This window comes from Bos javanicus, chromosome 13 (assembly GCF_032452875.1).
Source record: "Bos javanicus breed banteng chromosome 13, ARS-OSU_banteng_1.0, whole genome shotgun sequence".
NCBI lineage: Eukaryota > Metazoa > Chordata > Mammalia > Artiodactyla > Bovidae > Bos > Bos javanicus.
In genome coordinates this window covers 65,498,990-65,516,996 of record NC_083880.1, presented here as the reverse complement: position 1 = coordinate 65,516,996, position 18,007 = coordinate 65,498,990, and the positions used below count along the sequence as shown (strand labels likewise).

Here is an 18,007-nt window from a genome sequence, read left to right as displayed (position 1 = left end):
AGGCTTCCCCGTCCCTGGGATTCTCCAGGCAAGAACACTGGAGTAGGTTGCCATTCCCTTCTCCAATGCATGAAAGTGAAAAGTGAAAGTGAAGTCGCTTAGTCGTGTCCGACTCTAGCGACCCCATGGACTGCAGCCTACCAGGCTCCTCCGTCCATGGGATTTTCTAGGCAAAAGTACTGGAGTGGGGTGCCATTGCTTTCTCCGTAATCAGGAATAGGTCTTATTTATTTTTTGATCTCTTCACTTTAGTGCTCATCTGCTCATCTACCCCTCTCTCCTCTCATGTTTCTTGACCACTTCCTCTATGACAGACTCTGTCTTGGGGCTTGGGGACACAGGATGGCACCAGATATGGTCCCTGTCCTCAAGGAGCACCCAGTCTGGTGGCAGTACCAGGTAGGAGGTTGGCACCAGAATGCCATGCAATTGGTTCTAGGAGGGGATAGATGACTCAGCTTTCAGATTTTTCTTCTCAAGAGCAGGGATATATGGGCTTCCCTGGTGGTCTCCTGGTTAGGAGTCCACCTGCCAACGCAGGGGACGAAGGTTTCATCCCTGGTGCAGAAGATCCCACATGCCATGGAGCAACTAAAGCCTGGATGCCACAACTACTGAAGCCCATGCGCCTAGAGCCCATGATCTGCAACAAGGGAAACCATCGCAATGAGAAGCCCATGCACCACAATGAAGAGTAGCCCCTGCTCGCGGCAACTAGAGTGGGAACCCAGCACAGCCAAAAATAAAAATAAATAAATCTTTTTTTTTTTTTAAGGGGGGGCAGGGATATGTTTTAGTCCCTACTCAGGGCTGGTCTCAGAAGGGTCTTAATCAATGCCTCTTGAGCACATGACCAATGGAAAGAATCTTCTTATTAGCAAGATACCACCAGCCACCCACTTCCTAGGGGAGTAAACAGAGGCCTGAGTGAAACAACTTTCCAAGTCAACCTGTGGTACAGCTGGGTCTCAAATTGGTGCCTTCCCCACAACCTTTCACCCCACCCCTGACCTTGGCAGGGACCCACCTGCAGGTAATGGTAGGCGAGACCCTGGTGGCAGGATTTGGACTTTAGCAGGCTCTTATCCAAGGTGGCCGAGGTCTTCTGGCAGACCTCGTGGGCGTGGCTGAGGGTCAGAGTGGACCAGGAGCCCCGCTTGACATAGTTGGTGTCGGTGCCCACCCCAAGGCTGGGGCAGGTGGCCGGGGGTGCGGGCGGGGGTGGCGGGGCGGTCAGCTCAGTGGTGGTGTTCTTGGCGGCTTTGAGCATGTGCCCGCTGATGGTGTTGTAGGCGTGCATGAAATAGCGGGGCTGGCTGCGCTCCGCCTGGCGGCCCAGTGTCATCAGTCCCGAGGCTGGGCCGCTGCTGCGGAAGGCGCCACCTTCACCATCCAAGTTGTCATCCGAGCTCCACCAGCCGGAGATGTTGGAGCGGCTGCGCCGCTTGGGCTCCCCGGCCTTGGCCCGCTCCTTGCTCTTGCCCCTCCGGCCCTTGCCGTCCTCCAGGACGCCTTTCTTGCCGCCATTGCCACCGACCTTGCCTGCCGTGCCCTCCAGGGAGGGCGCCTTGGTGAAGAAGAGCCGCTGGACAGAATGGACCAGGTGGCGGATGCGGCCAGGACTCTCTCCCCGGGCCTTGGCCTCCCCGCGGGGGAACTGGAGCGTGCTAAAGCCATCACGATGGATGGGCAGCTGCTTCTCAAACTGGTCCAGCAGGTTGGCAGGCAGCCGGTTGATCTTGGTGGCCTGGGCGTGGCTGGGGAAGGGACTCTCCTCTGGCACCTCAAAGTGGGAGTTGTAGTGGATTCGGGGGAAGGTGCTGCTCGGCGGTGGCAGCTGGTTGTTGAGTGGGAAGAGCCCGTCCCCTGGCAGGGCATTCTGCCCGGGGAAGCGGGCCTCGCGGGCAAAGGCCTCTGTGGGCGATAGCAGGTAGGGGTTGCGGTCAGGGCCGGCAAACAGGGGCTCGTGTGGTGGGTCCAGGCTGTCAGAGAGGTGGCGGGGGCGGCTGTCACCGAGGCCTTTCATGATCCCGGCCCTCAGGGCAGGGGCCGTCGCCCTAGCGGGGCGCCCGGGTTGCCTCTCCCGGGCAGCAGCTGACCTGGGGAGAGAAGACAGATAGGCATCAGCTGGATTTGGAGGAGAAGGCTAGCCCAGACGCCCCACAGATCTCAAGGTTGGGAAGATTTCTGAAGACTCCTGGCCTGCCCTTAGCATTGTGCGTTGAGATCAAGAGTAAAATGGACAATGAAAACCCAGCACAGCCAAAAAAAAAATTTATATATATTCTTCATTGACAAGCTTATTCTAAAATTTATATGGAAACACAAGGAATTTTTTAAAGTTCATTCATATCATTTTCTTAATTCCAAATACAAATGATAGCATTAAAAATAAAAGAGTAAAATGGAGACCCACTCACCATGTATGTAAATAAAAGTGACAGCTCAGGCTAGCAAACTGTTAAAATATGTTCTACTTTCCTACCTTGATGAATATATTTTCACAATAAACTGGAAACCCAGGTTCAAACTCAGACTTCTTGTGTGTGTTAGTCACTCATTCGTGTCCAACTCTTTGTGACCCCATGGACTGTAGCCCATCAGGCTCCTCTGTTCATGGAATTCTCCAGGCAAGAATACTGGAGTGGGTAGCCATTCCCTTCTCCATGGGATCTTCCCTACCCAGGGATCGAACCCAGGTCTCCTGCATTGCAGGCATTCTTTAGCACTGAGCCACCAGGGTCTCCTCCAGATTCCATGGCGGCATAACTGTTCCTCACCACAAGGAGCCCCATACATGCAAGCTCACTCCACATGCCCCTCAAACAGCCACCCCTCATCCCTAGGGCTGGTCCCACTGGCAGTGTAGACCACCATGGGAAGATCCGTGCTGGCCCTGGAAGCAGGCCTGCCATCCTTGGACCTGGCTATTTTCATGACCAACGGTGCCTCAAGCCTTCCTCAGCCTGAGACTTGCTCAGAGTCCACCAGGTGGAATTCTCCCCATTCTTTGCTGGAACCTCTCCTTGCCTCTAGAAGCCTGAGGGACCCCACTTCTGAAGTACAGAGCATTTTAATGATGGTCCCTGTGACTGAACAGCACTCCCGGAAGCATCTCTGCTTCTACCAGGTGACTTGTCAGAACCTTTATCCCCAGCCTGGAGAGGAATTCTGCTGATGTGCGTCTTTATCTTCATTACAGCAGCTACATGAGGTGGAGGACCATTGTCTCCATTTTACAGATGGGGAAACTGAGTCTGGGAGAAGCAATTCTAGCCAAAGTGAAGTAAGTAACTCAGACTTCAGCCACCCCATCAGTGTCCCAGAAAATCAAGTATCCTCCTCCACTCCAGCCAGCAGCAGCTCCCTCTGGGCACAAAACCACCCCCGGATCCCTCTTGCTCTTGGCCAAGCTTCCTTACAGCTCCTCAGGGCAGCAGTGTCCTTGGGCTCAGGGGCCAGCCTCCTCGGCTCTCCAGCTGGAGAACTGTGTGTGTAGGAATCTGTCCTTGGTGCCCACTCAAGTAAAGCCAATGATACTGAAAATGCAGAAGAGTTTGCAAACATAGTCCGCTTGCTCACTGGCTCAGCAGGGGTCTGACTCCCTCTAAATACCAGAGGTGGAGTGGGCTGGTCACCAGGAGCAGAAGACAGCTGCAGTCCTGCCCCAGAAGTGCACACTACACTCGTCCTCTCAGCCCTGAGCACTTCTCTCCCGACTTTTCTTATCTTTCCCCTAATGACAGTTCCCACTGTGCCTAAAAAATGATTCAGACTTCCTTCCTGTGGTCTAGGTGGAATCAGCCTTATTCCAGAGCTGCAGGGGTAGACACGTGATCCAGGCCTGGCCAATCGGAGTCCTGCATCCCCGAGTACTGATTGGCTCTGAGATAGAAACAGGATCCTTATTAGCCAGTGAGAGTCAGCCCTGGGATTATGGCTGAACTCTTGGGAAAGAGGCATCCTCAGGCTGCTATCTGAGTGTCAACCTGCAGTTCTTTGTCAAGATCTTGCCTGACATCTTAGATATGAGCGTTAAGAGCCTTTTTGCTTAAGTCTGAGTTGCATTTCTGTGTCTTTCAATAAGAGCCTGTTACTGAACTCATGTCCAATTGGTCACTACGGCAGTGGCTATGGGTACCCCACCCGTATCTCGCTGTGATGCCCAACAGACTGACTTCCAACTGTCAGCACCTGCATCCCTGCTGGAGGGAGCGGGGGCTTTCTCTAGCAGCTGGAGTGCGCTCTGCTCACATGTGGCTGGCAGGAACTGCGGGAGAATTAACAACCCCCTCCCCACCGCATCTTCTGGCTGCAGCTCTCAGCTACGACTGTGTGGTTGGTGTATAAATACCCTGGCTCTTTCCCCTTGGCTGGAACTACAGAGGAGTGGGCTCTACAGTCCTCAGTGAGCTCCAGTTGGGTGGTCACTTGCTTGATAACACTCCCTTCATTGGCCACCTCCCTTCCCTGCCTCACCTCCCCGCTCCCACACTGTGCCGCCTATTCCCCAATAAAGTACTTGCACCTGAATCCTTATCTTGGTCATGCTTCTGAGGAACCCCAACTGTGATAGTCCCAGGGACTCCACCTCAGTTATATTTTTGGATGCCATCCCCTCTCTGTATCCTCTGTCTATGTCACTTCCACCGCTCACCTGGAAAATCATACCAGCCTCCTCCCTGGTCTCTCTACGTTCACTCTAAGACCCCTGCAATCCAGGCTGCAAACTGCAACTGGAATGATACTTCTAAAATGCCAAAGCAGTAGTGTCCTTCCACTTCAGTGGTTCCCCGAAGCTCTTTCATTTTTTTAAAGATTTCTGTTGTTGTTGTTGTTAAATTCATTTATTTATTGACTTGGCTGCGTCAGGTTTCAGTTGCAATGCACAGGATCTTCACTGTATCACAGGGGATCTTACACTGTGGCACACGGACCTTCTAGTTGGGGCTCAGTAGCCCCACGGCATGTGGAATCTTAGTTCCCCGACCAGGGATCAAAACCATATCCCCTGTATTGCAAGGTGGATTCTTAACCACTGGACCACCAGGGAAGTCCCATCCCCATGGCTCTTGGCTGGGTGTTCAAGGCCATTGAGGAGAGCTAGTCTATGCAGACCGCTAACCCTAGGCTCCAGCCACATGGCATGCTGGAGCTAAAGCAACTGTGAGACAAAGAGTGTCAGCCTGGGAAAGGGACAGCATAAGGCCTCATGTCAAGGTCACTCCAGCCTGGAACCCAAGGCTCTTTACTCACAACTCCATTGGTCCTCCTGCACTAGAGGGTCTGCAAAGGAAGAGGACTGTGTTGGGGCTAGATCGCCAGCTAAGGAGTAGAGGGTAAGGAGATTCCTCAGTGAAGAGTGGAGGGCTAGAAGGCCCAGCATGCTCTAGTTTCTACCAGCTTCTCCAGCCTCAGTCCCACTTCAGAACTGAGGCACACCCATCTCCAGCGGCCAAGGACACTGGCTGTTGACAGTTCATGGCCAGGTACCTGTTAGGACTTGCTCTCCGCCAAAGGGCGATGCCTCAGTGAAGGTCATGCTTCCTCCCAGGGGCAGCCTGTGTCTAGTCACTGATGGGTGTACAGAACCCAGGTCTGGCCTTCCTGCCCCGTTCAGAACAAATGGGCCATCCCAGCTCCAGAGCTTCCCCTGGGATTAGCTGAGGCTTTTGTTGTAACTGCATCTCCACCTAACTCTTCATACTGGCCCATCCTGTGCCCCTCAGCTGTCACAGATGTTTCCAAGAGACTTCCCAGGAAAGCTTCAGAGTCTACTTCCTGGGGAATCTGAATCCAAAGCCAGAGTGTAACTGGGTTCTACTTCTTTCGCTTCTTACTGAGGATCATTTGGTGATCTAATCATTCCTCCTAAACCTCAGTCTCCTCTTCTATAACATGGTATGAGGATCTTCACTTTTCAAGACTATGATGAGGATTAATTATGACGTCAGATAGAAAGCCTCTAGGCCCTTGATAAATATCAGTAGTGCTCTGGTCCTCACCTCACTGTGCTTCTTAGGGGTAGGCCAAGGCATCCAGTGTAGGAGGCCACATAGCTTAGTGGAAAATGCAGGCAACTGCACCCAGATTCCAATCCTGGCCTTGCTCTGTACTTTCTGCGACCTTGGATGGTCCCTCTCAGTTTCCACCTCTAGGCATTAGACGGACGGTTTGCTGAGGGTGGTCTGGCCACATGGATCCACCTGAGCTCTCTTGGCCAGGATTCTTGGAACACTGGGTGCCAACCTCTCAGTCACCCAGCACCCAGGGGTGGCAGGAGCCTCACCTTGGGGAAGTCTTAAAATAGGCAGGCCTCGGCCTTGCAGGGGAAGCAGCTGGCTGCCTTTGTCTCCGAGCTATACTTAGGCCCATCCGGGTGCCCATAATTACCTCTCATTAATATAAGCCTCATTGCCCTCCTGGAAACATGGAGGAACCAGCAGAGCTGCTGCCTCCCCAAGAGCCCTCCCTGCTCTGTGGTGCCTCTGTATTTGCAGCCGCTAACCCCATCTGCACAGAGTGGCGCCTCCCTGCTCTATCCCAGCTCACCCTGGAGCCAAAGTTGGCCAGTGACCATGGGAGAGCTAATGAGGGACAAGGCCAAGGACAGAGCCCAGCATGGCCCTTCCTGAAGCAAAACTCACCTGATTGAGCCATCTCCCTAATCTAGAACTTTCTCTGGGTTCTCTTCCCTCCTCAGTCCAAACTCCTTGGTGTAGCAATCAAGAAAGACCCTTCCTGGACTTCCCTGGCAGTCCAGTGGTTAAGACGCTGTACTTCCATTGCAGGGGGCATGGGTTTAATCCCTGGTTGGGGGACTAAGATCCACATGCCACATGATGTGGCCAAAGGGGAAAAAATTAAAAAGGCCCTTCATGATCTAACCCTAAACCTCTTTTCCAACATTTCCCATCTCCCTTTTCACAGTCCCTCCCTCTAAGCAGCCCAGATTCCTTACTGTTTCCTATCTACAACTTTGAATTTGGTGCTATCTGAAACACTGGTTTTGTCTATGGTCACATTAACAGAGAAAGAGTCTAAATGAAGGGAGAAGATAGTTCTGTTCAGTGCTGAGTCCTGTTATTAAGAGAGAGACAGACAGACAGAGCGGGACACAGGAGAGTGAGTTGAGTGATGGAAGGCTGGAAATGGTGTGGATGATGGCTGGATATTCCGGGGATGTTCATGGAAGTCCATGGACGATACAGCCACTGCATTCTGCCTCTGAAGGGCTGATGTGTGGAAGGGGAAGGATGGGCTCTATGGGGCCTCCAGTGCCTCGATGTGGCCCGGAGTAGGGCTGGAGGCAGAGAGAAGCAGGCTGTGTTACAGTGTGACTTCATCTCTGGGTACCCATCCCGTTCTCCTCCCACATCTCCTGCTCTATCTCTGGCTGTCTTCCCCTCCTCTGACCTCTAAATTCTAGAGGAACTGCTCCCCGCTTCTCCCTACACTCCCTCTCCTGCTGATCTCATCCAGACTTGTGGCTTTAAACACCATCTATATCTGACAACTCCTAGATTTACATCTTTCACCCAATCTCTCTCAGACACCAGACTCACATCTCTAACTGTCTCCTTGACATCTTGCCCTGGAGGTCCAAAATCGAATGTCTGATGTCCCACCTACCCTGACCCATTCCTCTGACAGTCCACTCCAATTCAGCTCATGACAACTCCATCCTCCTGCTTGCTCCAGTCAGAAACCTTGGAATCATCCTTGACTCATCTTTTTCTTACTGCCTCCTCCCAACCCCCAATCCCATTCAACAGCAAATCCTTCAAAATCCCACCACTTCTCCCCGCCCCTACTGCCCTGCCTATGGCCAGGCCCCTATCGGATCTCACCCAGACAATTTAAACTCCCATTGACCTTAAACTCAAAGATTATCTTTTTACTCTTCTTTTTTCAAAAAAATATTTATTTATTTGGCTGTATTAGGTCTTAGTTGAGGCATGTGGGCTGTTCATTGCAGCGTACAGGCTTCTCTAGTTGTGGCGCGTGAGCCTACTTGCCCCGGGGCATGTGGAATCTTAGTTCCCTGACCAGGATCAAACCCGCATCCCCTGCATTGGAAGATGGATTCTTAACCCCTAGACCACCAGGGAAGTCTGCTTTTCATTCTTCTTACTTCTTCTTGCTTTCCTGGCCTCACTTCCTGCACCCTCCCTTGGACCTCCATGCTGTTCCTTGGACACAAATCATTAACGCCCCATCTTGGGGCTTTTGCCCTTACTGGTGCCTGAAATGCTCTGTCCCCCTCTGACCATGTGTCTCCTCCTTCACTTTATCCAGATTTCAGCGCACAGGCTGCCTCCACAGAGAGGCCGGCCCTGATTACCACCCAAAGCAGCGCCTTACCTGCCAGCCCTTCGTTCTGTATCACCCAGATTTGTGTCCCATGGAGCCTGAGGTAGCAGGGACAGGGTCTGTCTTTGTGACGCTTGTGTCACTGGCACCCAGCACAGCGCCTGGACTCCGTGGAGACTCATCAAGGCTTCTGCTAACTGAGAAGAGCGGCAAAAGGTCTTGGGGATGCTCAGAAGTGATGAAGAAAGTGAGGCAGCTACAGGGTGGTGAGCTTTTAGCTCCAGCTCATCAAAGCGATCCTTTCTCGAATGCTTTCTGGATAGCAGGATAGCCCATTTGTGAGCTCATTTAATTCTCAGCACAGCTCTTCTTGGTGGGCATAATGAGCCCACTGTGGTAGTGAGCCTCCAACATACACTCCAGTGGTCCCATCTCCTGCTATTCACGTTCTTGTGTACAACCCACCCCAACCTGAACAGGGTTGACTGTGCAACTGATAAGATATTGTGGAAATGACCGAGCATAACCTCTGAGGCAGGTCAGAATGGACACTGCAGCTTCTTCCTCACTCTCCTGGACCACCAGCCCTGGGGGCGGTCAGCCGCCATGTTGTGGGGACACTCAAGCAGCCCTAAGGAAAGGTCGGGGTGGGAGGAACTAAGGCAGCCTGCTGACAGCCAGCTCTCATTTACCAGCCATGTCAGTGGCTGCAGATCCTCCAGCCCAGTTAGGACTTCAGACGGCTGCAGCCCCGGGAACACCTAGACTGCAACCTCCTGAGAGACTGTGGGCCACTGAGGCTGTTTCTGACCCTCAGATACTGTATGAGATATAATACATTTTTTGGTTTGTTTTAATATTTATGTATTTGGCTGCAGCAGGTCTTAGTTGCAGCATTCGGGATTTTCAGTTGTGGCATGGGAATACTTAGTCGTGGCATGTGGGGTCTAGTTCCCTGACCAGGGATCAAACTTGCCTCCCCTGCATTGGGAGCACAGAGTCTTAGCCACTGGACCACCAGGGAAGTCTCTACATGTTAGTTGCTTTTAAAGCCACTGCCAGGTTTTTAAATATATATATATATATATATATATATATATAATATATATAAATATATATAATAAGTAATATATATTTATATTATATCATATTACATATATACACTTTTTACACAGAAATAGGTGACTAATATTAATACATCCATGCTTGCAAAGAACTCAGATGGCTAAAGTCACATGCTCTAGACCCCATAGCTGGTAGGTGTCGGAGTCTGGTGCATATCAGTTCAACTCCTGAGCCCACATTCCAGGCTGAGGTTCCAGGATCCTCCCCATCTATGAAGGATCTGTTATCCCGATGGTTTCAAGGTCAGGATTACCTCCAGCCTAAGTCTGTGTCCATAGCAACTGTTTAGAAAGCATGACATTCAATCAACTGGTTGTTTGGTCAACAAGATGGCCGGCAATGGCTCCAGCAGGTTCCCCTGGATGGGTTGTTCAGGACATGTGGCTGGTCCTGTCCCCATCTTAGGTCCCCTCCTCTGCTCAAAGCCGAATTCCTATGCCTCCCATCCTGGTGGTGAACTCTGGACCCAGGGCCTGGGATGTGGGTGCTGAGCTCCTCTGAGGTGAGGGGCACAGATCTGGAGTTGAGGAGCTCTGGGGGACAGGACTGCTAACCAGGCCTCTCTGAGACCATACCCCATTTAAGTCATCTGTTCTCAGCAGGGGCTTCAGAGGTCACCAGCACACTCCCCACTTGGCACCCAACTTTGTGTGGCAGACACAGAAAAGGTAGAAGGAAATAACCTAGAGCCTCAGAACAAAGGGACTACAGGGGAAGAATCACAAGAGTCATCCTTTCAAAATCCCAAATAGAATAGAATCACTTCATCCAGTTCCCTTCAAGGTTTCCCCTCATTCTCGGGCGAAACCCCATCCCCCGACTTCCCTGATGGTCCAGTGGTTAAGAATTCACCTTCCAATGCAGGGCACATGGGTTTGACCCTGGTCTGGGAAGATTCTACATGCCACGGGGCAACTAAGCCTGTGCACCACAACTAGAGCATCCATGTGTAGCAATGAAAGATCCTGCATGTTGCAACTAAGACCAGACATAGCCCTCCCCAAAGACCAACAACCCCCCAAAACAACCCATCCCCCTCATCCTGACTCAGCCACATTGGCCCCCTCATTCAGCATTTCCCCAGCACCCCCAGCTCTTTCCTGCCACAGGGCCTTTACACATGCTGTTCCCTCTGACTGGAAATTTTCCCTTCCAACTCTTCACATACTGGCTATTTCTGTTGAATCTCTGCTCAAGTGTCACCTCTGCAGAGGCCTTCCCTGACCCCTATGTCCAAGACAGTTCCTCCGTCCCACCCTCCTCTCCCTTGACCTTCTTCTTGATTTCCTTCAAAGCACTCGTCAGGGTTTCCAGCTATCCTGCTTGATTCCCTGTGTACTTGATTAATATCTGTCTCCCCAGTCTCTGTGGGCTCTGAGAGAGGAGGAGGCGGGAACCATGTTATTTCATTTTCAGCTGTATCCCCTGCACGAAGGACAGAGTCATCACACAGTAGGTGTACAACACGCAGTTGTTAAATGAGGTAGTTGGACAGACAGAGCCTCAGAGGGAGGGTAGCTGGAAAGAGCTGGAGCTGCCCAAGGGGCAAGAAGGAAGTTGATTATTGGCTTAACTCACTCCCCTTTCCTGCTTCTTCTCCATGCCTGTATCCCACATAGGCTGGTCTATTTCTAGTCCCTAGAACCTTTCTGAAAAATGCTCTGTTCCTAACCTCCTTCCCTACTTAATATCCTCGAAGCTCAGAAGAGATACCTCCTCCACCAGGAAGTCCTCTCTGACCTTACAGGTGGAGGAGGAAGGCTTCCTCTGGGTTCCCCAGTGATGGGAGCCACCACCCTAAGGAATCGTAGGCAGTCCTGAGAGTTTCTCTATGCCTGAAGCAGGACCCTGCACGGAGCTGGGTCTCATACATGTTCAGGCATGAAGAGGGTGACATACATTGTGGTTTACTCAGATTCTAGCTGTTATCCTGAATTCCTGATGGCTAGTCTCCCTGTTTTATTCTCATAAGTGTCATGATTTAAAGGTGAATCATATGCTTACCCCATGCAAGAAGAAACATGGGGACACAGGCAAAAGAAGAGGTGTCTGTGGCTGAGATGGATTAAATGAGATCTGAGTTTCTGCCCCAACTTCCCAAGCCAAGACCCCCTCAATCCTAGGGGAATCAGGGTCAGCCCACCCTCACCTAGGAAAATCCCAAGTTAGGGAGATGAAAGGGTGATTATCATGACTTTCCCTTCCCCTCCTCCTCCAGGCTTCACCAAAGGCCTACCACTTGGCACTTCAAACCTTGTTGCCCTTCTTCAGCCACTCCCTGAGATGCCCTAGGGAGTATTGAGGATACTCCTCTCCCTGCAGGCAATGCAGTATGGAGGCTGAGAATGTGGGCTCTGGAGGCAGCCTCCCCAAGTTTGAAGCCTGGTGCTGTGTGACCTTGAGCTGGTTACCGAACCTCCCTGAGCCTGGCATCCTAAAATGGTTGTTGGGAAAGATAAATGAAGTTATTAATAATATAGTCAGACGGCTTGGCACAGCACCAGGCGTGGTGAGTGTCCTACATGTATTCACTATCACTGTCCTTATCAACAGGACCCACCCACAAGCAGACAGGGCTGGACACCACCCATGTTTAGCTACTTAGAAGCTCAGGAGGGAATGAGATTTGGCCTGGATCACACAGCATGTTGGTGATAGCTGTGATTTGATCCCAAGCTTCTGACTCCTAGTCTAGTGCACTCTAGAGGTCAAGAACCAACAACAGCTGGGTGTGTCCTGGCCTGTGGGCACTTTCTAAGTGGCCTTCTCCCTTCCACATATCCCCAGAGCCCAACTGTCTAGACCAGCTCTAGACATTTAATTAAACTTAAAAAGAATTAAATAAAAATGAAAATTCAGCTTCTCAGTTTCACTAGCTATATTCCCACTGTGTAATGGCCATGTTTTTGCTAGTGGCTACCATACACACAGTGCAGATAGAGACCATTTTCACCAGTACAGGCAGCTGGGACAGCGAGTGCTGCCTGGAACTGGATCACTGTATGTAGTTATTGATCATGATGGTTATGTGGGACTGAAGGGGGATAAGATGGGGTCTCACCCTTTGCAATGCCCACAGAAGCCTCTCTGAAGCCCACTAAAATGCTCAGCTCTGAATCTGTCGTATCTTGTCCCACCTCCTCATGATACACTTTGCTGACTGGGTTCAGGCAGAGGCTGGGACTTGCCCAAGGTCATATGGCAGGTGGACACTTCAAGGGGCTCAGATCACCTGACTCTGGGTTTGCTGTGCCCCACCACCCTGCTGCTCAGGCTACAGTCAGCAGTCTGACTGAGGTGCTGGTAAACAGAAATGATTTTTTTTTTTTTTTGCTGATGAACAAAAGCCAAAAAAACCACTCTGGGATGGACGGCAGGGGACAATTGGTCACAGCTGCAAAGCAGGTGCCTCTCAGCACCACGGACAGCTCCCCAGGTCACAATGGGATGACTATAGGACTAAGAAGGGGGCAAAGGCAGAACTCATCTTCTCCCCATCCCACTCCAGAGGGGCCTAGAGGGACCTCAACAGCCCCCGTGGCTGCCATGTCAAAACATTCCTTGTGTTGGTGGGGCCGGGGACTCAGTTCTGGCAGACTCACTATGTGGCCTCAGGCAAGGCATCTTCCTTTCCCTACTTTGGTTTTCTCATTTGGAAAATGGAGATGATTATCCCAACTGTGTGGGGCCCCTGTGAGGCACCAAATGGGACTAATTTGGCTAAGAGAGCGTTTGTCCACCAGGAGGTGCTAAGAGAGTTGAATCTCATCTGACTTGGGTTTGAATCTGGCGCTACCTCTTCCCAGTGGTGTGACCTTATGCAGGTCACCTGGCCCCTCCAAGCTTCAGTTTCTTCGCCTGGGAAGCATGGATAAGATACTTCACTTGCTACAATGGAATATTATTTCTCCACAAAAAGAACAAAGTCCTGATACAATTTCCAGCATGGATGAACCCTGAAAACATTACACTAAGTTAAAGGAGCCAGACACAAAAGCCCAGCTATTGTATGATTCCATTTATGTGAAATATCTATAATGGGTAAATTACTAGAGACAAAAAGTAGATTAGTGGTTGCCAGAGGCTAGGAGGAGCAGGGAGTGACTGTTAAATAGGTACGAGATTTTTCTTAGAGGTGATAAAAGAGTTTTAAAGATAGACAGTGGTGAAGGGGGACTTCCCTGGTGGCCCAGTGGTTAAGAATTTGCCTTTCAGTGCAGGGGACACAGGTTCGATTCCTGGTCAGTGAACTTAGATCCCACATGTCGTGGGGTAACTGAACCCACACGCTGCACCTACTGGGCCTGCACGCTCTAGAGCCCGTGCTCTGCAACAAGAAGCCTTGCACCGCCAACTAGAGAAGTCCTCACGCACTGCAACAAGAGGAAGCCGGTGTGCGGCAATGAAGGCCGGCACAGACAAAAGAGAATAGTGGTGAAGGCCGCACAACGCGGTAGGTGGACTTAATGCCGCTGAATCGCACACTTTGAAACAGTTAAAATGGTAAATTTTATGTGTATCCTACCACAATTTAATACATTAAGATACTTCACTTATAGGGCATGTGTGGAGCTTCAGCAAGAGCATGCCTGCAGAGTACCCACAAAAGTTTCTGGTACATGCTTGGTATGGGAACCCCCAAAAAGCCTTTCAAGACCTTTCTAAAGCTTATTTATCAGGGATTTCCTACATATGCACAAGCCCTTCATATGAATTGTCTTGTTAGAGCCTCCAGTAAGCCCTTGGACGAGCATCCTATTGTTAGCCCCACTTTACAGCGGGTACAGAAAGAAGTGACTGTCCAAGGGCACATAGGTGGGACATGACAGAGCTGGGATTTGAACCAGGCAGTTTGGCTCTAGAGCCTGTCCCTCCAGCCCCCTCCCTGAGCTACCTCTCAGCTTTCAGATAACAATGTCCCCTGTGCCACCACCTCGCAGAGCCCCAAGCTGGGATCAGGGGACACACCCTCCAACCGCCTGCTCACCATGACCCTCCTGGAAGAGGTCTGTTAGGGGAAGGTCATCCAAGGGACACACTGCCCTGCTCTCCAGCTTCCCGAGGCCTGACTGTGGGCATGTGGGCCCCAGAGTTCACCTGCCTCAGCCTGATTCATTTTGAGCCCCGCTGAGGGACCATCCTGGAAGGTCGTGTTGGCAAACAACAGAACAAAATGGCCAGAATGCAGCAATTGCCAGCACATTTAATTCAATTCCTTCAACATTTATGGAGCCTGCTCTGTGACTCAGACAGTTCCAGCCCTTACAGAGCATGTGGCCAAGTGCAGGAGGCAGAAATACACATGGCAATTAGACAACACATAAAAATAAATTCCGAGAAGCATCAAAGCCAGAGTGTGCAGTCAAGTGAAAGGAGGCATTAATACTTACTGGGGCACCAGAAGGCTCCCTGGAAGAGGTGGCATTTCAGCCAGATCTCTGAGGACAAGAAAGATTTCAACAGAGGAAAGTGTAGAAAAGAGCATTTCACAGAAGGGAAAAGCATAGGCTAGACATAGTCAAGAGGGGAGAGATGGAAGCAGTGCTGGAAACATCAAGTTATCCTTGTGGTGGGGGTGGGAAGGCAGATCCCTGGGGCCAGATCATGGGGGCCTTGCTGAACCCCAGGGGCCCTAGACTTAGAGCATAGACCATCCACCATCAAAACAGAGCAGGGCCCCAAAGGCCACTGCCACCAGCAATTCCACTTCCAGGAATTATCCAGCAGCCCAGGCTTATGCATGGAAAATGGGGGTGCACAGAGTTCTTACTTTTTTTTTTTTTTGGCCACGCCATGCAGTTTGTGGGATCTTAGTCCCCCGACCAGGGACCAGGCCCAAGCCCTCTGCAGTGAAAGCACAAAGCCCTCACTGCTGGACCACCAGGGAATTCCCCACAGGGTTCTCCTTAAAATGCTGTACTAGCAAAAGCCTGGAGACAACTGAGATGTCCACTAGGAGACTAAATAAGCAAATTATGCTCTAGCACACTAAGGAATGCTATGTAGCTATGAAAAAGAACAAGGCAGTTCTAAGTACTGCCATTAAAAGCTCTTTAAAATGCATCAGTAATGGAAACAGCAAGGGCCTGTCTTAGCTTGGGTTCTCTCAGAAGGAGACCCCTAGCCAAGGATTTAGGTCTATCTAGAAGGTGATTCCAGGAAGCACAGTGGAGAGGTGGGAAGCAAGGAAAGAAAATCAAGGACTCATTCCTGTGTGGTGAGCAACTGAGTGCAGGCCCCCCACGGACCCTGCATAGCAGGGAGAACTCATATCTCAGAATCTCTGCTCCTAGGAGAGGGCCAAAGGAACAGGGGTGCTTACTCCCCACTTCCGAAAGCCCCAGCAGAGGGCTGCCTGGAGGCACAAAATCCCAGTACTTCCACCCTTTCTGTGCAAGCTGAAAGAAATCCCTCAGCTGGAGAGTTGCAGGTGTTTCCAGGAGGAAGCAGTTGACATGAACCAGACAGTGAGATGAGACGGTAGGGGCAGGGCCCCCACGGCATGTGCTGCAGAAGCGTACTGATTGACTGCCTGAAAAGGGGACATATTCGCTTATCTGTGGATGGGTACCCAAAACTCTAGGAACAGAGCGGATGGAGGAAAAGGTAGGAGGGGGGCTTTTCTACTATGTTTTTTGAGAATTAAAAAAAAAAAATTAAGCCTTTTGTTTTGGAATAATTTTAGATTACCCAGGTTGCAAAGAGAGTTCAGAGAGTTCCTGTATAACCCTCACCCAGTTCTCCCAACATTAGCATTTTACATAACAATAGCACATTTGTCAAAACTAAGAAATTAACATAGGTACATTACTAGTAATGAAATTCCAGGCTTTATCTGGAGTTCACTGTTTCCATTAATGTCCTTTGTCTGTTTCAGGATCCCATGCAGGATATCACATTGCATTTAGTCTTTAGAATTCCGATCCAGGTGTGTATATTATCTATCCCAGAACTGTATTAAAAATAATAAACTGCAGCTCCGAGGGGTGGTCTGAAGGCTTCTGAGCCGGCATGACCTGACCCAGGGGTAAGTGGACAGAGCCTCAGCACTGGGTGCCTGTGGGAAGGTGAGCCCGGGCTGTGCAAGTGGCACCCGAGAGCTGGGTTTCCTGGCACAGGCACTTTGCCGGTCCCTTTTCCCCAGAAGATAATAGAAGGATGAGATATGCCACAGACGCTGTCAGAGCCCTGCCCATATCCGCTGGGCACTCACCTCCACCTACCAAGGCTGCCTCCTGCAAAGACTGTGACTCTGTCTATAGGAGCAAGCTCAGCCCATGCACAAGGCAAGCAAGACATATCTGGGAGCAGATGCCCACAGAAGTAGCATCAACCCACGACGGATGGGGTGTGGGTGGAATAAACCCCCTGGACTCCTCAACCGTCCGGTGCTGGTAACTCTGAGATGTGTGTTCTACTCAGCCTCCCAGGGTCCCCCATCGTCCACAGCAGTACCTGCCTAGATAGCAGTCCTTTACTGACTGCCTTTTCTTCCATTCTTCACCCCAATCAGGCTTTCTTAGGAACACCCTGCAAAAGATCTCCCTACAATCTTTATCACTGGATCTCCAGAAAAACATCAACCAAGTTAAAAATCAAGGCCCATGGCCTTATTCATAGGCTGTCCGCACACCGATCCCTGTCTTCCACCCAGAAGGCACACACAAAAATCCCTTTGGGGTGCCCCCAACATGATACTTTCAGATGTCCCCAGCTCTGCACCTGCTGTTTCCTCTGCCTGGAGTGCCCCCCTCTCCCTATTGCCCAGGAAACTCCTGCTTATCTCAGTGGCCCAGCCCGAATACTGTCTCCTCTGGGAGTACTTCTCTGACCCTCAGGGGCACGTGGTCCTTTAGTCACCCCTCCAGCAAATCTGGATTCCTCTTTCCTATATCTTGTGAGCTCCTTGAGGGTAAAGCCACTCCTGACTGAGTCTGATCTACCTCCCAGAGCCTGGTATACATCAGGTGCACAATAAAAGCCTGGAAAATGAATGAATGGGGTTTCCTTGATGACTCAGATGGTAAAGAATCACCTGCAGTGCAGGAGTCCCGGGTTTGATCCCTGGGTTGGGAAGATCCCCTAGAGAAGGGCGTGGCAACCCACTCCAGTATTCTTGCCTGGGGAATCCCATGGACAGAGAAGCCTGGCAGGCTACAGTCCATGGGGTCGCAAAGAGTCGGACACGACTGAAGCAACTTAGCATGTGCTCACGCACTACTGACACCTGAAGACTTTCCACTGTCCCCCTCAACCGCCAACCCCCCTCTAGCAAGCTGGAGCACAGAGCCTGCATCTGGCCCTGGCTGAGCCCCTAACCCCTGATGTGAGCTCAGGCTGGCCCCCATTGGCTTCTGGACCTCCATTTCCCCATCTGCACAACATAGGGGCTGGCTGGAATAGGAAGACTGAGGTCTCTAAGACTCATATTCTGAGATTCCAGTGTCCTCCAGCTGACTGCCCTGGGTGAAGGGGATCTGGCCCTGTCCCCTCCTCCCTCAGGGATGGGATGGTATTCCAGGGTTAAGAACCATCTGTGAGCTACACTCCCCCCACAGGTGCTCCATCG

At 51.1% G+C, this 18,007-nt stretch overlaps 1 protein-coding gene across 4 annotated transcripts in view; it reads right to left on the bottom strand.

The window, feature by feature from the left end:
* The window catches only part of DLGAP4 (DLG associated protein 4), a 201,905-nt gene that overhangs the window by 87,838 nt on the left and 96,060 nt on the right, over nt 1-18,007 (bottom strand). For all 4 annotated transcript variants that reach the window (XM_061437479.1, XM_061437478.1, XM_061437480.1 and 1 more), the window contains exon 3: nt 1,028-2,099. In XM_061437479.1, coding sequence (XP_061293463.1) covers nt 1,028-2,026 — 999 coding nt within the window. In that variant the 5' untranslated portion in view covers nt 2,027-2,099. The remainder of the gene's footprint in view (nt 1-1,027; nt 2,100-18,007) is intronic.